Genomic DNA, 26,965 nt, shown 5'->3' with positions numbered 1-26,965 from the left:
GAAAAATGCTTGATTTACAAAGAAATGTGTGATTTTGCCAGCTAGTTTTTTTTCACTCTCTTTAACTTAACATTCACAGAATACACTGATCATGCTAATGCTTTCACGATATTCATTAATAAGGACAATTTACATTTATATAGCACCTCTCTTAGTTAAGAATTCCAAAGCTTTCAGCAAAATATACACAAAAAATTACATCCATTTCACTGAATATAGTCATCGTTGGAATGAAAATCAACAATTGTGAAGCAGTGCAGAAGAACGTTACACAACAGTTGCAAATAAGACACAAAGCAAACACCCAAAAAACCCAAAGCAAAAAACCCCTAAGATGCCAGATGCAAGTGTAGGTAAAAGGGACGTTAGTATACAAACAGCAATGTGAAGCAGGTCTGTGTGTGCCCTGAGGAGCAGTGCTTGGAGGCAGCAAACATACTTCATAATGCTTAAAGCAATGGTCTTCATACATGTGCAGCCTCTTGCTTTTCTGCATACTGAGGGATGCTCTCAGTTTAAACTCTGAATCTACTGAGAAGAATGAGCCAGGAACGCTAGAAGGATTCTGGTGATGTGAAAAGGGAAGGTAAATGTACGCAAATTGTCAACTGCACTTATCCGGCCACTAAGCTTCTTACTTTACAAATGCTCTCCAAATTTTAAAAGGCATTCATTATGCTAATACATTGCTCTGCAAAAAATAAAATAAAATAAAAATGCACTTCTTGTTTCAAATGATGAGTTTTAATTCTCTATCATAATGACACATAACTGGAATTCCCAGACTGAAATGAAATAATCTATTCTCTCTGTGTTCAAATCCCCCTTCTATCCCCAAACCCATTTACTTTAGTCACTGATCAAGTCTCCACACACTATACTACAAGTTGAGAGTCAGAGGTGGGAGAAAAAGCCATCCATCTAAAGTAAAAATAATAGCAAAACTTTGAAAGAGAACATGCATGTGTTAGCAAGACCAAATCATGAGCTATTACATGACAAATTTGCTGATAAATGTTCAGCTCTGCAAACACAAAATAACTTTGGTTTGGCTAATGAGCATCCATTATAGCCCCTTTCCCATCATTTTGAGGTAGACAAGGTAGTTTTCATACTTGACCCTTGAAAGCAGATTTGGTTTTGTAATTAACATGTTATCCAGGGTTTTTTCTTTTCACATCTCTTTCTCCTTTCAATACTCTCCCTCTAGCACAGAAAGATTTCCTTGCCTGAAGTTGCCACTATATTCAACAACTGCTGGCTGAGACCTCACGACCCACTGCATAAATTCACATAAAATTATTCACGTTTGGCACATTTTCTGCTGGCGAATAACAACAACCTTTTTGTCTGTGAGACAAAGGAAAGAAAGATTTTAAAAAGGAACAAAGGCAGCCTAATAAGAATCCCACATTTCCTATTTTTTTCCCTAATCTGGTTAAACAGCCTCCACAAGCCTGAGAAATTCAACAAAGCGAAGTTGTTGTGGACTGTTTGTCTTTCCGTACAGAATCAACACAGATGGAACAGCCTCACAGCATGACTTCTGATCACGGGCTCAGACATGAGGTAACTTGTGTTGCCTGTTAGATGTTCTGCTTTTAGTTTTTTACTGAGTTATCATGCTATCATGCAATTACAGCTAAATCCACACTAGAATCCAGGATCCCAACACCAAACCTGGTTGGTACTTCAATCTTGTTCACATAGCAAGCCAAGAGTTCATTCAATTTAGTTACAACCACAATATAAGCAATCAAGTAAAAAAGGCCAGAGGAAAAGGCTTGAGGATTTCTTTTTGCTGCATGGAAAAACAACGTATAGACCACACTTCAAAAATTGATCACATTCACCCTCTTCATCCTTATGCAGTAAAAGAAGAGTTAATACTATGGAAGAAGAAAATTAGGAATGTCATTGTGTTTGGAAAGATCTCTACCATACTGTATTTAGGTGAAAAAGAGAGATACTTGGCCCATTCCCTGCTACAAACTTAGATTTATGTCAGAAGGGGTTTATTACTATTTATAACAATGACTCAGTAGACATTTTTAAAGTACTATGATGCCACAAACTGAAACACTCTTATATCTATGCTCGCATATTTCTCCAAAATTAACAAGTGTGGTATCACGTAGCAGAGATTGAGGCTATGGAGAGAGACTACAGATCGTAATATGAACTCAAAGCATGAACAATTCTTCAAGTCTCCCATGTCTTACTCTGTCAGCTCTTCTTTTCACATAGACTTGCATATCTTGCCTACAGACATATACGTTGGTTTGAAAAACCCAACGTCGATATATTAATGCCATGATAGTAAAGACTTACATTCTTTTAGCCCCAAATTCCAGAATCAGCCGATTTCAAAATCATCATAATGGTGGCTATACCACCAACTGAAAGGAATTTCTATTTTCTTTTTAACCCAGGGAAAAACTTGACCATCTTTCTTTAATGCTATCAACCCGGAAGCTTGACAGTAAGGATTAAAAATTGCTCTTTCCTTCCCACTTGGTTATTGGAAAGGCTATGAAAGGCAATCAGTCTTGTGAAGCCACGCTTCACAGTCTGCATAAAAATGCCATGATTCCCAGTCCTCCCCCAGCCTAATTGAAAGTGTGTAATATCACACAGCTAGGGAAAACTAAACCATAAACATATGCAATATATCATGCTATCATACAAAACCTGTTACTAATAAACACTTGATGATCAGCAGGATCGAAAAGGATCTGAAAATAGAGATTATTTTTGCTGCAGGGTAAGAACTTTTCCCCATTGAAAGATGGAAAAACACTCTCTCAGCAGTGCAGGAATTGGACTAGAGTCAGTTCATTCATTCTGTTTGTGAAATATGGACTTTTCTTTAATGACTTCTGCTTGACTGCTGCCTTGCTCAGATGGTTTGGGGGTACTGCTGCAGCAAATCACAGTTTAAGAGGAAATCCATGGTTTTCTAGTCAGTAAATACAGGGGTTTGGGGTGCCTGAACATCCCGCCCCCACCCTCATCCCAGGCTCCCTCCCCACCAAGCTGCTATTGTTTGTAAAGCCAAGTGGCAATATTACCTGTCACCAGGAGTCTGTGGGTAGTGCTGCTTGTTTATTTTTGCATACAGTCCTTCCAAGTGCTCCCTCTCCATTGGTGCTGAAGGAGAATCACGGGGATATACAAAGGTTTCTGCTACTGCTGGTGATGATGGCCTGTATATACTTGCTGCTGGATAAGCCTCTCGGAAGTGGTTTACTCTGGCATAATTTGGATCCACCTCATCATCATCAATGTCAGGTCCAGAATAATCGCTCAGGCCTCTCAGTTGCTTTTGTCGTAACTCCTGATGCTTTGCACCAATCCTAACAATGAAAAAGAAAGCACAAATATACAGTTGGATCTGCTTCAACAGCAACCACAGACACTGACTCATCACAGAAATTTGGAGCACTATCCCCAAACCCAACTGTTTAGATCTTCCAGTACACTGGAAAACTGGTGCCCAATGGCGCACGCAGCGGTTCTGTTCTTTACCTCTGGCAGTCACCTTTGTAACCAAGGTTGGCTGTCACTCTGATGAAAAAGATTAATGCTGAATATAGTGTGGCTTTTCACAAGTGTGTATGCACACGTCTGTATGCACGAAAACATGCAGTTTTAATTCTACACCTACCCTTCACTTTGCAGTTAATATACCTAACCCAATCCTGAAACTTTTTATCTAAATTAGCCAGTAAAATTGCTACTGCCCCTTGCTCACTTGACCCACCTAGATTCTCCTAAATACATTAACTTGTGAAAAGTGGATTAAATGTGGACGTAAATGGAAAGATGGCACAGTTGTCTCAAATCAAAGGACCACAGTTAATTTGCTGAAGATTTAATTTTTTTTTATTTTATTTTGGCTACATAAATGTGGAAATCATGCCCTATTATATAGGGGATAGGGACAAAGTAAAACAGCAAAGAAATTAATAGAAACCTGACAGAGATGAATTGGTACATATAAGTGAATTAAAGACTATTACTGGCAGTACTCCACCGTGTTAAAGCCTTAAGTGGTATTACAAAATGCTGCTGCTAATCAGGGCCATTGTGTAATCTCTTTGGAATAGTAAAACATATTCAGGTAAATTTCAAACCCAGCTGATATTCAACGATTCAACATTCATGCTGGAGAAAAAAAAAACAACACCTATAGCAAGGCTTTGTGAGCATGCAACTTCTGTTAACTGCTCAGCTACTCTTCAACACTGCATGATTAAATGCAGCGAGATGGATCTGGCAGAATGCTGACCACAGTGCACGATAAATAGCACTTACAGAAAATAATGGAGCATGGAGGAAAAAACAAAGAACAGATACAGAGATGCGGTGCCTGACAGAAGAAGTCAACATTTGCTGCTGACTGTATCTGAAGTACAACAGCACCATAGAAAGAACAGTGTAATTTGTACCACAGGAGAGTAAGTTAATAAGGTCTACCAGACTTGGTCACCCCAGTAAAGTGTAATGGCCTCAGGACTCTGCCTTGTGAAAAATGAAGATGTTCTGGAGAAAGTCTCTAAAAGGCACAAAGAAAACAGTTCCCTAAAGAAACAGATGAGCACATTGGAAGCTTCCAGTCTGTCAGACAGGAGCTGCTAAGTGCAGAATGAGCTATATATATATACTGTTTATTTTGTTTAATTAGAATTGTATCATCAAAATAAATGCTAATACTTTTCAAATAATTTGTAGCTAAAATGGTCCACAAATAATTCTAATGAGAATAATACGTCTTTCTACACACATACTTGACTGCATTAATGTGGCTCACATGTTTTCCAGTCGCACCTCTCCATTAACTTTGCCAGGACATATCTAGAGGTCATGCTAGTTTTTAACACTTAAAATATAGTCCTACTTTGCAGTGGGATAAGCCTGCATATGATACAGTCCTTGACAGTCAGAGGGCTGCCCACGATCCACTCTGTCTTTCCTGAGTGAAGATGACATCTGTACTGTGTACCCCACCTCAAGTGTCATCTGCAGTTTCGGGCACCTCAATGTAAGAAGGATATCAAACTATTAGAGTGTGTCCAGAGGAGCACAACCAAGATGGTGAAAGGCCTCGAGGGCAAGACTTAGCAGAAGAGGCTGAAGTCACTTGTTGTGTTCAGCCTGGAGAAGACAAGGCCAAGAGGTGTCCTCATGGCAGTCTACATGTTCTTCAAGGGGGCAGCCGAGGGAGAGGTGCTGATCTCTCTCTGGTGATCAGTGACAGGACATGAGGAAATAGAATGAATCTGTGTCAGGGAAAGTTCAGATTGGACATCAAGAAAAGGTTCTTCACTGAGAGGGTGGCTGGTGACTGGAACAGGCTCCCCAGAGAAGTGGCCACAGCACCAAGCCCATCAGTTCAAGGAACATCTGGATAATGCTCTTAGTCATAGGGTTTAGTTTTAGGTAGTCCTGTGAGGAGTAGAGTGTTGGACTTGATGATCCTTCCAACTTGATATTAGATAAGTAGATATTCTATGATTCTATGAAATATTTTAATAATAAGACCATATGAGACAATAATATCTTCCTAACACACCACTTCTGCTTTTCCTCAAGTTCCCAGTCTAGTTAGTTCATTTTCTTTAATTTTTCTTCAGAGATCATTAAAAATACTCACAAAGACTTAATGTAATCTACTACAGTAGTTCTTAGAGATGAAAGGATGATAAGAAGAAATAAGCTACAATCCACCTATATCCTTAACACCTTCTAGGTTTCTACACTGAAGCTTCCTAAGAATTCCTAAGAATTTCACCTTTTTTTCTTCCTGAAGCTTCTTTCCCTGTACAGTCACCTCCTGTAATAACCTTCACTCCACCCCTCCTTTGCTTCAGATTTTCACACCACACAAGCTCCTTATTTTGAATTCAAATGGTGGCCTGGGTCAGGACAGGTGCTATCCTCAAGTTCAACCTCACCCAGGGTAAGGCAATATCTTGAAGAAGTTGCAGACTTCGAAGTGAGCCTTTGATACTGCACAATCCCGAGTCTATCCACAAGGGAGACTTTATCGGAGGACCTTATGGTGGGCATAGCCAGTGTCAATGTATGGTAAGATCAGTTAGTAAGGCACATATTCTCTCTCATTTTACAGCCAATTGGAGTCGCTTAGCTGGCTGATGGGTTTAATGCCATTTGAAGAATGATGGTACATACAACTTTTTTTTTTTTGTAAAATTAGTGGTGACACTGGTGCAGACCATGGTAGAAGTCATGCTTTTATTCATAAAGCAATGGACAATAGCATGGGGAGAAAGTCAACACTGAGGAGCTGTGTATGAAAACAGAAACCAAAAAGCAGTGGTCAGCTTGCATTTCTACCTAAACCACAAACCATTGCTAGCAAATGAGTAATAATTAGAGAACAGCTGAAAGTGTGGAAAGCCTTTATCCTCCAAGGATTTGTGAATAAAGATAAAAGAGAGATTATGCAGCAAGGAGTGGTGGAGGGAGCCAGTCTGCCTGTGTCCATGAGTGAAGCCCCGCATTCATCATTCACATAAAGGAATTTGGGGCAAAGTTATCACTTGGTCCATTCATGTAAAAAGCCAACCTTTTCAGGTAGCTCATCGTCCAAGAGCACTCCTTATACTACAAGGACGGGGTAGATTTCAATTGCAAATAAGGCCTCAGATATCAACGAAGCAGGGAGGGAGGTCTATGCTTGTGTTTTCCATCTTTTATACATGCAAGCACTTCAAGAGAAACCCTCTTGCAGAAGGATTAATATTTTACATGTCCCACATGGGATTATGTTAGAAATGTAAAAACGAAGGCACTATCTTTGTTTAAAAAAAATCACACAAGTAACTGTTAGCTCCTGCACCCAATAACTGTCAGTTTGGTAGTAGTCCCTGCCTCCAATTATTCTGCTCTTCTACTAAAATGCATAAAGCATATTGAGATTGTTGCTGTCTTCCAGATTAACTCTGAAAAAGCACTGAATGTTTTTAAAAATCTGGGAAACTGTGGAGGGCTTCACCCTCAACTGGGGACCAAAAAAGCCCAAACAGAGACTTCAGTGCAGGAATATATCCTATGAGGTAAAAGATTCATGGCACACACAGGTCCATGTGGGATGATACAGGCAGACAAATGGTAGCTCGCTGCATTTCAAGGAATGGCCTTGTCACACACCAGTGCAGAAGGCATGGCACGCAGACCTGAGAAGAGTCGCAGCAGAAAATGATGAGCCATAATGTTCTTTGGACCAATACATCACCTGTCCCCTAGGTATTTAAGACCTATTTGAAAGCAAGAGTAGTGTGGCACAGCAGTATCACGTGAATCTTGCTTTCATGTCTGACAGTGAGAGTAATTTGTCCTGCTATCAATGCTAGTATATTCTGCACAACAAAAGCTGGAATTAGGTCACCACAATTTTCTTTTGTTCCTGTGAATAAGCCTAGCTTCTTCAACTTCTTCTGAATGCAATCTTCAATAGCTGTGACTATTATAAGCCAAACCTGCTCAAGAACAATTATTTCTGTTCTATATTATATGGACCAGTCAATACCAAGTTATGTGAAATTCTTCATGATCAATGTTTCATCTTTTCAATATGGCTATCATAATAGCATTAATATTTCTTGTTTCCTTTTTACTCTTCCACAAAAATCTATAAAATTTGCTCAGTGATCTCTTTTTCATTTTAATCCAAATGTTCAAATACAGGGAAACAAACTACCAGATGGCAGCAGGTTTTTTTTTCTTTCTATTTACCTGTCCTTCCATGCATTCTCTCGTGTTTTTCACCTTTGAAGTTTCTTCACATTTTTGTGAAGTTTTAAATATCCTTACAGTATTTCAGCATCATGTTTTCACCCAGTTTTAAATGAATCTTTTCTACAGCAGATCCCATTAGGTGCCCAGGAGGGTACTGAGGTACAAAAATCCTTCCATCACTCCTATAATGCTCTGCCAACCCTGCTAAGCAGACTACTTCTGCTATAACTATTTCTGCACCTCCCTCTGCATTTAGCCCTATCTGAAACAGTAGTATCTTTACTCCGCATCACACGCACAAAAAATAAGTATCTTCCAAATCAACAAAACTATCATAGAAACCAGCTTACAGTTAGTATGAACAAACATTTACTACAAGAGAGACCCAAACTCACAGCACAGGATGGGTCTGGTTAAACAACTGGTGTAAATTTGTGACAAAAGATAAAATGTCACTCAGCACCACGATGCTGGTAGTGAAACCAGAGACGAGGAGAGACACAGGTCACCATCTGAACAATTTAGTGTAGCGCTAAGGTTTCTACAAACTTCCTGATGAGGGAAAGGGAAAAGAAAAACTCTCACAGAATGAAGGGAAGTTAGATATATTTCCTTTTGGTATCCCATATCAATCCTGCTTGGTCTCTTCCGCCACCTGAACACCATGCTCTCCAGTTAAATCACTGCACGACAACTACATCAACTTCCTTCAGCTGTGTTTCTGTAAAAACACAACCTTTGCACACAGGGAGCCAGAGGACAGGCAACAGAAGTGCCCCATCAAGCAATGCTTTTTTTTTTTTTTCCTGCGACCCATCTTTTTCTCAGTAGCATCCAAACATGTATCCTATCCTAATCTTCTCTGACTCTTTCAAGACCCAAGACCCACTAATTATTGCTAGAATCTCTACAACAAATAATTTTAGCAAAAAAAAAATTAGTTTGATAAAATATATAACTTCAATAGAACCATAGGTGGCATTTCCAAAACATGTTGCTTTCTATTTTTTGAAGTCAAATGAAGACAGGATCCTATATACCTAATGTACTTCTGGAAATGAGACGTGATATTTTGAAAATGCTTTTCTATGCCTCACATACTGTTCAGTAGCACACCCCTGGAGCTATAAATCAAGGAAACGCTCTCATTTATCCTCCAAACAATCTTCCTAACTGACATATCAACACAAATCATATATGGTGATTTCTCATGCACCAACACAAGAAAAGATGCATAAACCTAGAGTGCAGCAGCCACAAAAGAGTTAACAGCCCAAACAGCTCCTTCCAGCTGCAGCTCAGACAAACGATTGAGTTACTGTGGCTTAACAAGTTATTGTGTTTCTGCTGAGCTACTGTCAATGACCACATATGTATTCGCCGCCTGTGACAAACACAATGTAGAACGCTTTAGCCTGACATCAGTGACAGAGACACTGACAGGCAAAAGCTGGCTTAAAAGACTGCAGCGCAGGCAGAGTGAGGCAGCTGCAGGGAGGGATACAGACCACCTCAAGAAAACTCCAGAAGAGTTGAGCAGAAGTGACTTTTGGAGCAGAACCAGAAATGCTTTTGGGAATGGAATGAGAGGGCTAGGAAAAGCCATAAGAGATACTCTGGTGGAAGCTGGGTGGGTGGACAGGTGGCGAGTGGGGAACAAGGAAATGCTGAAGCTTTTAAAACCAGTGCTCTAAGTCTCTATGAAAATTAAAACACAGGACACCGTTACTGGCACAGTAGCTCAAAGAAGGCCAGGGTCATTAAATGTTGTGGAACGCAAAAACTGCCTTCAATGGGGAAAAAGCAGAAAGATACTGGATGCAGTTCTAGAGAGAGGCCCAACACCAACTCTAGCTCAGCAGGAGCTTTGCACAGCGAGTCACAGTCTAACAAGCCATCACCTTGGATCAGGTCAAAACTTGAAGCAGCACATCCCCATGGCTCTGCCACCCCCAAGTGCTTGCTGCCCAACAGCAGACATGAGAAGCAACTCAGTGTCACCAACAGCTACTAGATTTGGCCACAGTGCAAAAACTGTGGGAAGCTCGACCCAGGAAAGACCGTGGGCTCCCTTACTTGGAGAGCTGCAAGGCTGCACTTCACATCAGAACAGCTCTAGATGGGGAAAACTGACCCAAATAGGCCCAGAACAAAACCACACCACCTTTCCTGAGGTGTTTGAGCTCCTCCTCCCTTGCACTTTACTATGAGCTCTGGGTCATTTTGTTTCTTCTGACTTTCTAGGGAAAGTGTAAAAGTGATGTAATGTTTTTTTATTTATCATGCACTCACTGGTGGGCTTAGCACTGAGCAGAGAACAAAGAATGACATGGCTTGAGCCCCAAGGTGCCTAAGTACTTAAAAACAGCACAGAAAATGCAATTGATGACCAAAACAGCTATTTCACAAAGGGACCTTGTTTTATACTTCAGATGAATACAGCAACGTTTCTTGTATGATGGATTAAAAGCAATAGGTACATGAATGAGCGAGACACTGGCTCAGTCAATGAAAGATGATCCCGGGGGAGAAGGGCAAATAACAAGCAAAGACAAAATGTGTAACAGAAACAGGGCATAGGTCTTTTAGGATAATTTCTATTCTGTTTGCAATAAGAGGAGCAGAATAAGAGCAGGTAAGCAAGTGTGCATACAATCAATTTGAGGTATACCTGAACTCTGAAAAAGGACCTTTAAGTCTTTTGAGATCATTGAGATGCTAAACATTCTTTCACTCATTTGGTTGCTTCTTGTGAACAGCAGAATAAAAGCTGCTGCATTGCTTTTTTCCCCACTCATGTGACTCTCCCTGAGATCTACATACCACAACGATTACTCAATTTACATCTGATTTAGTATCTTAATACTTCAACTGTGATTTTACATAACATTTCTGCTTTTGTCTCTCATTTACCTAACTCATACATATATTGAGTAACAGGGTTGTCTAGGGGAAAGCAGCCTATTCCTGCAGGAGGTCACTTAGATTTCCATGGGGTTTAATGTTTTAATTCCTTTCTAGCTGCCAGCAAAATATATTTTGGTAACTAAAATCTTGTATTTTCATTCATTTACATAATAGTGGACTGAATACATCCTGTCTTCAGATATTCATAAGCCATAATCACTGATGGGAATGGGTATATCTGAGGAGATAATTTCAGTACAGTGCTTTTAATTTTTTTATTTCATAATCGTTTTTCAGACAGACATGGTCTATAATGGCATTAACAATTTGATTCAAACCTGCATCTTTTATCAGGAAAAGATTCATTTGTGTTTTTTCAACCATCATCTAGGAAAACTCTAGAGGCAGGCAAGTCTCATAGCTAAAAAAATAAAAATAAAATAAAAATCCACCTCTTGCCAGTAAATTGAGGACATCTGATATGGACTCATCAAGACTCAAACAATATCTAATTTAGTATTATCTTTCAGGGTATTCTACTGGAGGCATATTTGTCGAAAACATCTTCCCCATAAGCTATGCAAGTGTTTCTTCATTCCAGCTCATTCTATTGTGCTGGATTTGAACATCTTCTCCCCCATAATTAGTATCTGTAATTGTAAACAAGAACAGAAACAGTCCCAGAAATAATAATAATAAAAAAAAAAAAAAGGCAAGCCACAAATTCAAGGGAGTAAGAAACTATAACTCCGGGTAAACAAGATAGATCTTTATCAGTGTTAACTGACTCAATGATAAAAAATCACCAGGGCTAAACATAAAATATTGCCTATTCTAGATAACTACCCCATACCTGAATTACACTGAACTGACGAAAGAAGCTGCCTTTGGAGGGCTGTAAGTAAAGAAACAGAGGAAATAAAAACCTAAGAGCTACACTGACCTTAAAATCTAAGATTATGACAAACTAAGGATGAAACATAGCCTTTTCATGCCACAAAATGAGGAGTGTGAGCTTTGGATAGGCAAGACTGAGGTCTTAATGTTCTTCCATTTATTTCAGAGGTGACAGGGAGTAATTACCAATTTACACAGGATCCTGCCCTGTAAAGAAAATCCTGGCTCTAATGAGGTCAGTACATTTTCCCCCACCCTGTGAACTTCAATAAGAACAGGATTTTAACTTTGCTGATAAATCTGAGGAAGTTTTTCTGTCTCTCTTTGTCCACATTAGTTGCATACCAATGCAGCAGATTATGGAAAGCCAACTACTGAAAAAGCCAATATTACATTCTGTATTTTACTACATTATGTAATTTTCTTTACTAACAACTATCCTGTGCTACTTTTTGAAGTGACAATATCAGAAAAAATTATGTTGAAAGAAATGCTCTGAAGGTCACCCTGCTCAATCCCCTGCTGAAGGCAAGGCTGACTACACAGATCAGGTTGCTCAGTCTCCTGTCAACAGGATGTTCCTTGTTTTGCGACAACGTGGATTAGACAGTGGAATCATTCCAGGTTTGTCAAAATTACTTTGTCATCTTTCACCTGAGATGTTCTGAGATCTTTAGGAGCTCCAAGTTCCTCCTGCAAAATGGCCTTGAGTCTGCAGGGACTTTGCAGACCATAGGTAAGCTGTAGGCCTAGTTCTCAAGACTGATTTAAAGGAATTCTCAGGCTGCTGTAATTTGTACTTTTCCATTAAAAAGGCAAGTAATTGCTGTGCGCATCATACCTGAGTTCCTTTTGCTAACATTAGCTCATTCTGGAATAAATAATCATGAAACCAAATAAAAATATCAGAATACTCCTAGAAAGCAAGTTTTAACTTTGCTTATATTTTAGTCATTGGGAAATTAATGTCAGGAATGGAAACAATACCAATTGCAGTCAAAGCCACAGATTCAGCTTTCCAAACAAGACATCAAGTGAATTATTTCAGATAAGTTCATTAGATAAACAGTGAATGACTATATAGTAACTGCAGTATACCTGCAGAAAAAATACAGAGAGAGAGACAACAGTCTATGAACTTATTCATTGCTACTGACTAGCTCAGCTCCAGCAATTGCTGTAGTAGTTATCAGTCAAAAACACTGAAGATTGTAACACTGTCTTAAAAAAAAAATAATACCAGAGACACTGTAATTACTGTGGGAAGACATGACATTAATTTGACACTTCATGAAAACCCACTATCCACAACCACATGCAGTAACAGCTCAGAACAGACCCAGCACGATTGACACCTACAGAGTCCCTGGGGCCTCCTCCTTCAGTAGGTGGATATTCTTGGAACATCTGCATAGATACCCACAGCTCCACTGAGCTAGTGATACCTCATGAGTTCGCACAACCATCTCTGCAACTGCATAAACATTATGCCTTCATTTGAATAAAATCCTACTCCTGGAAGGAGCAAGCCTAGCTCCGAGTCATAAGATATTTCATGCACATTTCTTTATTCTACACATATGACATTGAACCTTGAACCTACTGAGCAGCATCCCTCTGTTCAAGAACAAGAACAGTCTCCATCTTTTAGTCTGGGATTCACAGTTTGTTTCTAATTAACAGTCCTGGATTAGAAAGCAAAATTCAGCTCTGACTGAGCTGACAAAGCTTTAAGACTTGCAGGTATTTAGGTTTAAGATCCCTATGGAGAATTACCCATGCAAACTGATTTCCTGCCTGACGGTCTATCCCCACAAGTTGTATTCTCATTTTTATCCTGTAGGCAAGGCAGTCTGAGAATAGGAATTCTGTGTTGTGGCACTACTTCAAAGTGCATGCCAAAGATTTATGATAGACTGTCATAAATCACATATGAAAGGGCAAGGAATGAAATGCAGCTTCCAAGTCATTCTTATGCCCTTATTGATTTTGGGGTAGGCAAGAGCTGACCTACATTCAGTACTGCATCAAAGAAAACCCTAGATCAGATCAGCCTGTCTCCTAGAAAGCACTCTGTTACTCAGGTTGGCTAGTACATTGGCCAGTTTCACATTAGTTTCTGTAAAAGTTTCAAACAGCAGTACTTGTTTTACAGTGTCATTTTAAAAAACATCAAGTAATAAAGCTCTGATATATACAGAAAAGAACCACACATTGGCCCATTTGTGCAAGGAAGAGCCAGGCTATTGCCCCTGCGTTGCTCCGACCTTTTAGGTGGGCAGATGGCACAGCTTGTGCAAACTGGTCTCCAGAGCAAAGTGAGAGAGTGCCTCAATGAAGAGCAAACCAAGGACTCTAAACAGCTTAGATGAAAATTTGGGTGTTTAAGTTTAGAGGGCATGGCTATGACACCTCAAAAATATTATTTCAATCAATCTCCACTACCTGGAATAGCACTGTGATAGCTAAAGGAAAAGGCATGTGCCATTCCGTTATCCTCAATTCCTAATGTTCCTGAGCTATGACAATGCGGGATCAACTCTCAGCCTAATGTTGTTTTAAAAATGTCCTCCAGCAGTGGACTAGCCACACGAAGCAGCTCAAAAATTGCTGTTTGGCTCCAAATGCTATATCACAACCTGTGAAAGGTAGGTGAGAGACATCTACCTCAGCTACTCATAACCAAACACCAGCTTCTCAATGTTCAGTGGTAGGCTTTTATTACATGTCCTGGTATGCAGAGCAGCAGCACATCTAAAATGAGAATCATTCGGAATCAATGGGTTGGGATTAATCTGTCCTCCTGTCCAGTGCAAGTGCTGCCACAGTAATAAACAGAAATCTGATAACTTCATAGTGTCAGCACAAAATGAAACTATGACCTTGACCTGTGCAACATCATCCAGTAATTTTTTCATAACTTCAACATACCATACTACACGGCTATGATCTAATAAGAATCTAAAAGTAATTAACTGGAATTTTTGAAAACTGAAGCCTTAATCAAATATGTATTCTTATCAGGGTTGCAAGCCAGCAATAAATTGGGACATTTAAAAAACTGGGATCCAATCCAATCCGTGATCTGATCAGGGTTCAATGGTTATAATAAATTGGGAGTATTAAAACTGGGATCACATCCAACACTTTATTTTGTCTAAACCACAGGACCTAGATGTGCTGCAAAGTCAGGAATACTCAATGAACAGATATACCATGTCGGATTAACCCTTAATAAATAATGATGCAGAAGTGCAGGAGTCCCAAAAACATGTGGTTTAGCACAGAGCTTAATGGTGAGAAGAGCAATTATCAACATCTTATCAGAAATCAAGATGAACTATAAACAGCCATAATAATGCTTTTAGACTTGGCAAACGGATAACAAAAGCACAAAAGTTACATGGGTTCAGTAACAATGTGTGCGTGTATGAGTGTACTTTAAGATGTACTACACATTTAAAAATCATACTTTGATTTTTTTAACAGTCAGAGTTTCAACTTTTGATTCAAAACAATTTGGCTTTTCTACCATACTGCCATGCATGCAGCTATTCTTGTTTTCACTTTGATTTCCACTAACATACAAATTATTTGTAATTAAATATAATGAAACAAATGCTGACAGAAATGGAATGGAGTTTCACTCACAAGTATGCTCTCATATATAAGTGGTCTCTAAATGTTTTTATTTCTGCAAGATGCATTCCCTTCATACAGGGATCTTGCAGCTGCAAAATTAAACCTCTGTTTGCCAAATATCAAAAACATATGTATTGATTTTTTTAACTATGGGAACAGGCAACAAGCATCAGAGCTGATAAGACAAGAGAGAAATGCTCTTCAGTTGCTGGAAGGTTTCTGAGAAGCAAAGGAAATTCAGTCTTTAATATAAAATCTGAAACTATTTCATTTTACCCAAATTTGTGATTAACTGTAACTTAAGCATTCAGTTCATACATTTAGAAAGTAAGGGCCAGATGTTGCTTCTGCTGCTCTAACACTCTACTCAAAAACATAATACAATTAAAAAAAAATTCCACAGTTAATTCCAATGAGGATGAAAAAACCAAGACTGCTTTAACAAAACAACAATCTACTACTACAAGTACAGAGTGTTATTTTTTTTACACAGAGTGCCTCCTTATTCACCAACTTATATGCTATTTTTTAAGATCTCCCCATTTTCAACAAGATGCTTCATTTCATGAAATTTTATTCTAATGTCAAAGAAATGTTCAACTTGGCTGGGAGAGAGACTTTGGTGTCAGCAGGAATATTCCAGTAAAATAATCCTAAACAAACAGGAAAAAATAGTTTTCTTTCAACTGATAGTCACTTTATTTGCATTTGAAAGGCAAACAAATTATTATGTGTAAAACTCAAGTGCCTAATATATTTATCTATTTTGTTTTACAATGATTTGCAAATGTTAGGAAATTAAAAAGCAACCTCAAATGAGTGGGAAAAAGATGGAAGAAGGGAGGACAAGAAAACTTGTTTTGAGGGAAAGAAAAGAGAGGATCTCTTCCAGTACTTAATAATATAGTGAACATCTCGTCGTTAAAATGATAAATTCTGAGTAATTTATACAAAACACACTAAAAATACAGATTTGAGTCAGCTTGATCAAAATAAACCTCAGACATAGCATTTGCTTTTTCCTTTTATGGGCAGATTCTAGACCTTTGGAGCACATGCTTTATTACAGCCAAACTCTTTGAAGCATGAACAAAATGATGAGCTTATTTAAAATAGGGCCTCAGTCCAATGAGCCACTTGACTTGTGTCAGGAAGGACAAACCACCACCTCAGAGAACTCTATCACCGGTTCAGTCAGTCCTCCTAAACTATCTCTGTCATGAACTTCTGGCTTTCTCCAGACAACTTTCAGTAACACTGCATCACTAAAGCTAAGGGAGGCAGGGGGAGAAGAAGAAAATAGTGAAATTTAGAGGAGGTGCTGACTTCATATTCAATTAGACACAGATAAGGTTATTACTAAACAAGGAATGCCTAACAACCTAAGTTCCCGTTAACCACTTGAAGCCTGCAGAAGTAGCAGTCATTTAATAAAATACTGGCTTTGAAAAGAAAGAAGGCCTGGGGCTGAGGTCTGGAACAAATTCCTAGCCTGACAAGGACTTTTTTAGGAACCTGGAAAAGCAGCTGTACTGCCTGTCAGATTCCCACCCCCAGGATGCTTTTTTTTTTTTTTCCTGCCAGATTTTCTCTCTTCTACCTCAATTGTAAGTGCTTGGGGTCAGGCTCAAGCTTCCCTAACAGCAACGAGCACAATGAGACCTTGATCTTGGTGGGGGTTGCTAGGGAATACAAGCAGTAAAAAAATAATGATGTCAGCATTTCAGTGCAGGTGAGATGTGGAGCTGCTTTAGAGAACTGCAGCTCCAAGGCAGCACAGAGAGATGTACTGAAAACTGAGAATAGGACAATGTGAAATAGAATTAGAAATCACTTGGCTCGAGAAATACTAAATTTATTTCCACCTTTTGAGGTTCAAATCTGAAACTTGGTGGCCCACAGAAGGGGTTGCCAGGCAAATCTGTGCTGAGGACCAATGTGCAAGCAAGTGCAATCCTTTTGGGAAGCATCTGCACTACAGAGTGAGTGCTGTATACTCTGTCTGCATACGCCTACTAGCTCTAACACATTCTGGATGTGCCAGACTTGTGGCACATGCACCGTACAATTCCTTCTCTGTGCAAAAGGAAATCCAGCCTATTCTGAGCATGATGGACTTGTGCTCATGCAGCACACCTACGTAAGATCTGATGTTTCCTGTCAGAGCCAGAGTCACTGAGCCTGCACTGCACAGCCATCCCATAACTGTGCAGTGAACACATCTGACATTTCTGCACGTCTGTAAACCCTGTCAAAATTTCTGGAAGAAGGCTGCATCCTTTATACCAGGCCTATCCCAGGATTTTTGTGATATATTATTGTACCTATGCAATACCAATCAAAAAACTCTTTGCAAAACTCCGAGAGATGGCCTACTCCTGTAAACTGGAAATGCACTTCCGACTGAAAAATATTTCTCAGCTGAGATCTTGGAACGGTATTCTCTTTTCTGGAGAGCTGCCAAGCATATATTGCATGCAAAACCAACATTCAAAACCATGCAAGGTCCACAGCTGTTAAGATGCTGAAATGCACTTGATCATTAATCCTGTCACACCCAGCCCAAAAATCAACTACTTTGACCTCTCCCACTAACATCCAAAATGGACAGCTCAGTCTGAAAAAAACTGTTAGATGAAAAATCATAGTATCAGTTAGTACAACAGATCCTGAAATATATATGCAGTCAGCAATTAAGAAAACTGAAGTTTAAGCAAAAAATCAGACTCTAAGATTGTAATTATTAGATTGAGGATCTGAACAAGAATTACTTATATAGCTAATCTTCAAAAGATAAAATCAGGTGGGTGCTTAAGTTAATTCAAAAAAGGTTAAATGTTAAAAAAAAGCCATTCATATTTTGTTTGAGCTGTTAAATACAGGATTTGTTCACAGGTATCAAGGAACAAAACAGGCTACAGGTTCTGTGCAGGTTCTGTAATCTGTTTTACTATTACATCCCTAGTAGTTTTATCATATACTTATTCTCAACAGGAACAGATTTGAAAATATGCTTATGTTCTAGTAAGCTTCAGCAAAGCTTGGTGTTATAAATATGAGCCTGAGTATGCAGGATTGCAGCTAGTGAAGTCATAGAAACAGAAGATCTATGGTGTGAATGTGCCACAAGGTTTTCTTTGCCAATATCTACATTAAAATCTTGGACTTGGATTACATTATAGAATTACTAAATCTTAGGACAGAGCTATAAAACTTGTCTTTACTGTCTTACTGAGCATCATCACTAGGTGAATAGTCAACAACTAAGCAAAAGGACTGAACTACCTTCATGTCAGGCAATGCTTCCTTGCACTGATTTAATCAATTTCACAAGCAAGTTCTTACCCATATATGACAACTAGCTTATATAATTTTCCTCTAGAAAAGATAAAGTCTTTCCTGTTTTACGATCAACTCAAGAAGGGTTCAATAGTCCACCTGTAGGTAGTCTTATGTGGGCAAACACACACAGCCCATGCTCTAACTTCATTTCAAAAGTTGAAGCAAATTGCTAGTTTTTACAGCATGTGTTGCATTGCTTTGAGGATAAACCAACTGCTTTATCTTGCTCCTCTTCTGATTTTTTCTTTCTTTCTTTCTTTATTTGATTTTCAAATTTTAATCTCCCAAGCATATAACTGTATTACCTGGTAAAAAAAAAAGTGTGATATTTCTATTCTTGTTCATTATAGAAGAATCAAATAAGTGAGTTAAAAATATCATCTTGGTTCATCCACTTCTCAACACACCTGCTGTTCTCCATTTCAGTCACAAACTCTTCCAGGTCAAAATTGAAATGACTACTAGAGAAACCAGAACGATGAAGACATTGAGCTGCCAGTTTCTAATGCAGCCTTACCAAGTTACTGTCAATCAGTGACTGTATTTAAAAAAATAAAGCATACAACACTAAAGAAATATTAAGAACAATTATCTTGTGTCCAATTGGAATGTTAGACCCCTGGACAGAAGGGTTCATTCCTTGCAGCCTGCCAACATTTTAGTAAATGACACTGGCCCTTTAACAGATGGGATACATGCTTCTTAGCTTGCCAGGATCCTAATAAAAGACACTGGCTTCTTTAAAATGAAGGACACATACCTCTCAAATTGCCAGTATCCAAATTGGGAGTCAGCAGTTTAAAATAAAGGCACTCATCAATCTGGCAAAATCAAGGACACGGCACAGAAATTTTAAAACAAATGGCACAAAGTTTCTCCTGACATTAGTTAACTTAGATGAACTAAATACTTCAACACTGGCTAAGCATATCCAATAGCAGTACTGTAGCAACTGGATACGTTACCAGCTTTTAAGACAGTAAATATTAGCACAGACTTCAAGGGTTGGGCTTTGGATTTATTCCCTTTCTCTACCACTTATATGGCTGACCACGCGCTGCATGACCGGAGTGAAAGCAGGACATCTTTTCCCCAGGCACTGACCAGCATCACAAAGACTGCGCCATGTGGAAAGACCCTGCCTGTCCGAAAGGAACCTTCTTCCATTTTATCTCCCAGAGGCAGGATGCTCCAGTGAAGGAAACACACCTCTGAAAGCTTTTCCCTCACACCATCAACCCATATTAGTAAAACTTGGAAAGTTTTACAGCACGTGCAGACACCTCTTGAGAGTTAGCAAGGACAGACTCTTAAAACTTTTCTGATAGTAGTCATCAGAGGGAAACAAAGACCTTCTTCAGCATATCATGAAGTACATCTGGAGAAGTTGGGGAAGCAGAAAGAGGAGCTTGCTGAGCCTTGTCAGAACTTACAAAGTGTCCCCAGTTCCTGAAGGGCAGACATGGGGGAAAGCAAGAAACTGAATTCTCTTTGTCTGGAAAGATAACGAAGCTGCTAAGATTGAGCATGGAAAAGGAGTATTTTATGAACAAGACAGACCATCGGGCTTATTCACATCAGTGGTTCTTTTCATTTCAGTCTCAGAGCCTTACCTTAGAAATATGGCAACTTACAGCTGGCACGCACCCAGCTCCTTGCCTTGCTCATCTCACCACCTCATTACTTGCAGACCCCTGCCTGTTCAAGACTGATTTTAACCATTTAAACCTGCTTTCTTCCAGGTGTCTCTTGGTGTACTCAGCATTTGTTGACTAGATATTTCTGTAACATGTGGCTAACCAGCAAATTCTGTGCAGAACAGTAGATATCTAAGTACAAAAACTACCATTTGATGGTACAGCCAAGCGGTCTGAAATGCTGGAAAACACAGCAGAGGCTGTCAGAAAAGAAGGGAGGAGGTTCTTGCTTTAGAGAAATAGAGAAAAAAGTTACTAAGTCAGCTGGTCATGGCAATGGGCAGAGCTGAAACAGGTTTTGAAGGATCTGATCTTCACCAGCTTAGCAGAATTTGGCATCTGAAGAGCACCTACCACAGTGAAGTGCACAGAAACTGCAGAAGACAGACATACAGCAGCCCTGATTCAGCCAGAGTGGTCTAAAGCTCTGTTGCCTGGACCTTATTGCCAGGGGGTATGGTCTGGGACATCTCCAGCCAGGCTGTCCGTCTGTCCCTTCAAGTAATCCCTTGCTTTGAAGTTTTTCATCTGATCAACAAAGATGCTGCCACCATTTACTCACCTTTCACGTTCATCTTTCATTTTCTCCAGCTCCTCCTCTTTTAGCATGCCTTGCTTTGGATTCCCCTTCTGATCCATTTTCCCACTTTTATCTTCTTTTTTCTTTCCAAATCTGTTTAACATATCAAGGAAGGAGTCAGAAGGAAATAATTACTAGAAGAAAAATAGTACTTATCTATCATAAACCACCGAAATTTTAGGCAATCAAAACATTGTGAGCTTTTATCATAGTCACTCGTATATTTCCCACATTGCAAAGTAAGTTACCAGTTTTAAACAAGCCATATGCAATAGGAAGGACTAATTACAAATTGATTTGGACGCTGCAACTTTGAAAGCTATTGCTTGAAGCAGAAAGTTGAAAAGCCCCACCAAACTTGAAATGCAAGACACTGCAGGGCTGGACTACTAATAGGGAACATTTTAAAGTGGCTGAAGGTTTTTCTTACCACAGGACAGCTCTCAAAGTAATATGCAGTGGTGGTGGTGTCAACACCCAGACTGGACCATGTTCTGCTCTTATCAGTAACTACTGGCTCTCACTCATGTTTGGCCTTAATTTAAGGATTTGTTCTTTGTTTAAATGAGGATGCAATCAGAAAGAATAAAATCTTGCTATATTCTGAAAGTACAAAACTAGACAGTTCATAAGAGCTCTTTTTTAAGGTACTTCTGGGTTTTTCTTTCTGCCTAGCAATATACCATCATGTAATATTTATGCTGTGAGAGTCCTCCAGAGACCCCAATCATTTCGGGGGTCCCACTGTTCTATATACTGCACAAAGATGCATAACATAAGTCTGCTTTACACAACCTATAAAAGGTGACTGAACTGGGGAGCTACATTTCATTTTTGATGAAGCTAGACAGAATACTGGGGTCAAGTATGTCAAATATGCTCATGAATTATGGGCCAAAAAAGTAAATGATCAATCTGTGCCTTCCCATACATATTAATATGCACGCATGACAACAATGTAAAGAAATGATTTCGTCATTAAGTATACCATATTGCAAATGAACTACTCTGACTCAAAACTGCAAACTCTTCTGTGAAAATCTGCAGCATTGCCTTGGTGATCTTTCTTTTACCCTTTTTATTTTTCATGTCAGCCCAAACTGCCTCAAGTGGAATAGCTGAACTACTGTGCATATACTTAAGCTGTAAATCATTGACTTTAGTTTTCTCCTCTGACCAAAGCAGAAATCTTGCAAATATTCCGTCAGGCTCATAAGGTAATGATCCAATTATTTTGTGAATTTAATCAATAACTTTGAGCTTATGGTCAAATGAAATTCTTAGGCACTCTGTTGCAAGTCTTCCAGACAATAAGAACTTGGTTAGAAAGGGAATGATGGGTGTGAGAGACAGATACATAGTGTGTGGTACTAATGAGAAGAAGGGCAAAAACTACAGGTAATAATGTGAGATCCTTTATCCTGGCTCTGCCAGGGACTGTGCTGGGGAGCAGGAAGAGTCATATCTCAGTGCATGGTTTTCTCTTCCTTCTTATGTGTGGTAATAGAGATGGATGGTGTCTTACGTTCTTTAAGGGATCCTCTGATCAAAATATACATACACCTCATCTACAAAGAATCTTTGATTCTTTTTTTATGGGTCCCAACTCATTGCAGTGCTTCCAGAAAGATAGCACGCTGATTCCATTGCTGCTTTCTGAGGTCTAGCACTCCCGAGAGACTGTGGAGCCACAAACCCCATCAGAGAGTGGTGGTGGCAGTGAAGGCAGCAGTCGAGAAACACAAGACAGAGACAGAGGTTGCACATACAGAGTGAGAAGTTACCAAGTGAAAAGGGCTCACATAGACGAGATGACCCAGGTGAAAAAGAAAAGCCTGATGAAATTCTGCATATATTGCTCTCTACAGAGATGTCAGGCAGCCAAACAATAAATTGCCTGGGGATGAGCACCAGCAGGCTGCACCTGAAACACCTCTGCTTTCTAACATTTGCACATGCTGGGAAGGTCTCATGGCAGTTTTCTCAAGAGAGGCTGTATTAGCACTTGCATCTTGGTCATAATCCAACTCTGGTACTTTGTTTATATTCAATCTGCCTGCTTTTCTCTTATAGTTTCAATTATGGGTTTGTGGAGCCTCATATTCAACTGTAGTACATATTGATTTTGAAAACATTATTCTTGGGCATTTTGTATTGCCACAGGGAGTTGGAGTAGGATATGTTGCTTGCTCAAGAGAAATGTAAAAAAAAAATATTTAACATACGTCCCTTTCAAGTGTAGGTATTATTTTTTGCTTACCAGGCAAATACATTTTAAATAAAATAAAGTGACAATTTTGATTGTAATAACTGCCAACATGACGAATCTCAGCAAAAAGAGTGCTGTTTGCTGGTAGAGATGCTCTTGTGATGAAATTGGCAAGTTCCAGTGTAATAATTATAAATTGGGAATAGTGAGATGGTTTTGATGAAAACAACTTTAGTTTTTTGCTATTTTTGGATTCAGATGGGATTTGTGCAGACTTACAATTTTTACCTCTTATACTAAGTACACAGCATACAGCTCAAGGCTACAGAAATGTTCAGATTTTTGTCCTCTTTTTACATTGCTACACCATAAAAAGCTGTTCTCTTTTATTATTATTGTAATGTGTTTTTCATCTTAACAAAAATATTGCACAAACATTAAAAATTAAAAAAAGCAAAAATTTAACACCAATAAGAACGCAATATAGAGTAGACAACATTAAGCCACAAAAATCCCAGTATCATCTCTGTCTGAATTTATATACCCTGTCCTAAAATTTATGGTCTGCTCACTTATGTGTTCTAATTGCTATGGGCTTCCAATGATAAAATTAACTTCCACCCATTGTAATTGGTTCTATACTGCTTACAGGAACAACAACAACAACAAAAAAAGAAGTAAGAGTACTTGTTGCCCAACTGAGTTTGATCCTGTTCACATTGGTATCAGTGTGAGCCCCTCTACAGGATTCAACAAGGACAGGATAAAATCTATTGTCAAAATTATACTATGGAATTATTCAAATCCATACTAAAATTCTACCAAAACTGAATGGCTGTTGGATTTGAAGATTCCAATTCTCCAGGCAACAAATAATAGGATTGTGGTAAAATCTGACTTCCGTATTAACACTACTGATAGAAGACTAAAAACATTAATGGAAAAATGTATGGGAGGCATTTTTAAAGGGTCTGTTTTGCTACACTGTGCACAGAAAAATTCTCTTCAACTTAGTATCTGAAAGAATTGATACTCTGAAAACTTTATGCAGCAAACGGAAAAATATAACTAGAAGACCTGGAAACAAATGGATCAACTGTATCCTAATTCCACATCCATCAATAATCAGTTTATGTCAAATGAAGCCACTTGTAATCATAACACCAGTAAGGAAATAAACCTGTATCTTCCCAGATTGTTTGAGTGACTGCCCCAGTTCTTTGATTATGCACTGTAAGCGCCTGGGAAGTACTATTAAAGAAGTTAAAGCCCTAATAATCTTAGCATACTTTTCAATTGAGAAAATTAATATACCAACTACTCAGAGCATAGTCCTCCTGTAAACAAAAGTATAAAGGGATTTTCTTTATGTGATCAGACCTCAGAGTAATTCATCCTTATGTAAACAGCCCACATAAAGCAGCTGAAAACACGCTGTGCAAGAGTGAGGGCCTACCTTATTTCTATAAATTTCAAAGGAAAATATGGGTGTCCCACAAATAACTAACATTTTTCCCCTTAGAAACATTAAATGAATGAAGCCTCTGAATATCAAATGTGTGTTGTCTTTTTGCAGTATTTATTGCCATTCAATCGGCTATAGCATTAAAGCATACACATGCTTCTTTTTGAGGCTTTCAAGGAATAAAAATTAGAACAAACCTCCTACAGGCCTGCTCTGTTATACTTGGGATAAACGTCTTACATGCAAGACCTAAAGCTGTGGTCATGGCAACACATCGTTTCCGCGCGGAGCCATGAGCTTCCAGATCTCAAATGTGCTGATATTTGCTTCAAGGATTAAAAAGCAGGAAGGTCTATAAAGTCCTGGACTTCTAAGCAGGAGAAACATCTGGTGGCTGGAACCCTGACTAAATTCAGAAGTTTGGATTTTCTAGCTAATTCAGTAGCCCTAGATCAGTAGGTGTCACTGCAGCTAACTGGGGACATAACAGAATTGCAAACATCTGCGGGGAAATAATTCAACAGGGCATATGACACAGTCAAGCAAGATACAAAGCCTAACAATGTCATAAAATCTTGACATCTCCAGAAATGATCTGTAAAAAAACCAGAGTGATTTGTAAAGTACATATAACAAAAGCTCTGGCTTCTAGTCATTTCACAGCAAACGGGGAAAAATGCTGAGATTATTAAAGCAGCTCCCTTATGAAAGACTAGAAATAACCCTTAAAATTAAATTTAAATGTAAGTAAGAATGAACGAGTGAGCAAGAAAGATAAAGATACTAATAAGGTATGATTTTCAGGTCCACACAGGGACTATAAAATGCTTATTAACTGCCACTACTGCCGTGTGTTTTAAGTTATTTTATCACTCAACTTTACAGTAGAAGAAATACTCTAGAAGTAGTGCTGTGCTTTGATTAATCACTTTCATACATACACTTTTACAGAGTATTAAACATTGCCATAAAGATCCTTAGTGAGTCAGACTTGTTGGTGATTACAGGCTCCTTTTACATTTATGTTAATAGCAGCATTAATGAAATACATCTTTTACCTTTTTAGTGGCTCTCTAAATACCTAAAAGGTTTGTTATTAAATGTTTACTTATTGGGCAGAAGCATGCCATTGAGTATTACACCAGTGGGACCAAGAACTCTGCAACCACTGAAAAAAAGACAGAAAGAAGAGAACTTGCTTTGGTAAAACATGTTTTGACATTTTGAGGATGGAGTGCACACAGCAAGGGCTGGGCAACGCTATTCAAATCTCTCCTGTTATCCAAGAAGATGAAAATACCTCTATGACACAATTTAAATTTCTCTTGTGGGGGCCCAAGAGACAGAAGGGGTGAGCATCTCTCTTCCTTGCCCCACTGCCAGCCCCTTGCTCCCAGTAACTGGATCCCATTCCCTCTGTGGAGGCTGCAGTCCCTTCATCCCATCCACCACTGGGATGCCCCAGTGTACAAGACCTATTGCAGCAAGTCCTTATGACAAAGCCTTGCCCAGGTGCAGGTTTTGACCTGGCCTCCCTGTTTTGTCAGGGCAAGAGAAAAGCCCTGACAAGATGATGAAGACAGGAGATGGCCATTTTTTCAGCCCATTCTGCCCCCTGCTCCTAGGTGGGTAGTGCCTCAAATTCTGGGGAAAGGGAGAGCAAGGGGTAAAATGGGACCACCACTGCTAGGCTGGGCTGCTTGGTAAGTTGGAAAGAGATTTGGAAAAGAAAAGAAAGCAGCAGCTTTCCACAGAGAACAATAATTTACACAATCAAAAATAGCTCCCATGAAAAGGGAAAATGACCTAACCTCTGATTTATTGTATCAATGGAGGTACACGACAATTCAGTAAAGTGTTCTGTGCTATGATTATTATTTGTATTTTGCAAATGTAGCTAAACTTCATGATTGTGAGCATCCTCATACTTAGCCATCTTCAAATTATTTTGGGAGATAATCCACGTTATTCTAATGTTGTATTCAGAGTTAAACTGGTCATGGTCAGCAGGAAAAGACAAGGTTAGGTAAAAAATGCAAATATAAAGAAATCCACATTATTACCACCAATATACATTGCTACTGTTATGACAACATTAAGTGAACAAGTGCCTTTTTTTTTTTTTGTAATAAATTTACTGTATCAGGCTGCTGGAGAGAGACTAAAATGACTGAGCTTCCAGATCCAGTCTAATGGGAGTAAAACTTATCTTTTTAACAACTCTGATTAAACACAACCTCCCCCACCCGTTTATTTCTTTGATGCCCAAATTAGCATCTTTTCTGCAGCATGCTGAATTAATTAGTACAGTGACAAAGAATTAGTCCAGATAGGATCAAAGCTGAAACCATATTTATCTGGAATTTGAAATTAAGAGCAGAGAGTATTAACCCTCAGCACTTCAAGGAGCTTTCCACATGGCATACTTAGTAAGCCTTCCAGGAGTTCATTCAAAATAAATC

The 26,965-nt window shown here is 39.0% G+C and overlaps 1 protein-coding gene across 1 annotated transcript in view; it reads right to left on the bottom strand.

Moving 5' to 3' along the window:
• PARD3B (par-3 family cell polarity regulator beta) overlaps positions 1-26,965 on the bottom strand; it is a 399,588-nt gene that overhangs the window by 79,763 nt on the left and 292,860 nt on the right. The window contains exons 20-21 of the mRNA XM_014954145.1: positions 20,812-20,922; positions 3,072-3,356 (exon numbers count right to left, since the gene is read on the bottom strand). Coding sequence (XP_014809631.1) covers positions 3,072-3,356; positions 20,812-20,922 — 396 coding nt within the window. The remainder of the gene's footprint in view (positions 1-3,071; positions 3,357-20,811; positions 20,923-26,965) is intronic.

Source organism: Calidris pugnax, unplaced genomic scaffold, assembly GCF_001431845.1.
Source record: "Calidris pugnax isolate Ruff unplaced genomic scaffold, ASM143184v1 scaffold103, whole genome shotgun sequence".
Taxonomy (NCBI): Eukaryota; Metazoa; Chordata; class Aves; order Charadriiformes; family Scolopacidae; genus Calidris; species Calidris pugnax.
This window is presented reverse-complemented; position numbering and strand designations above follow the sequence as displayed.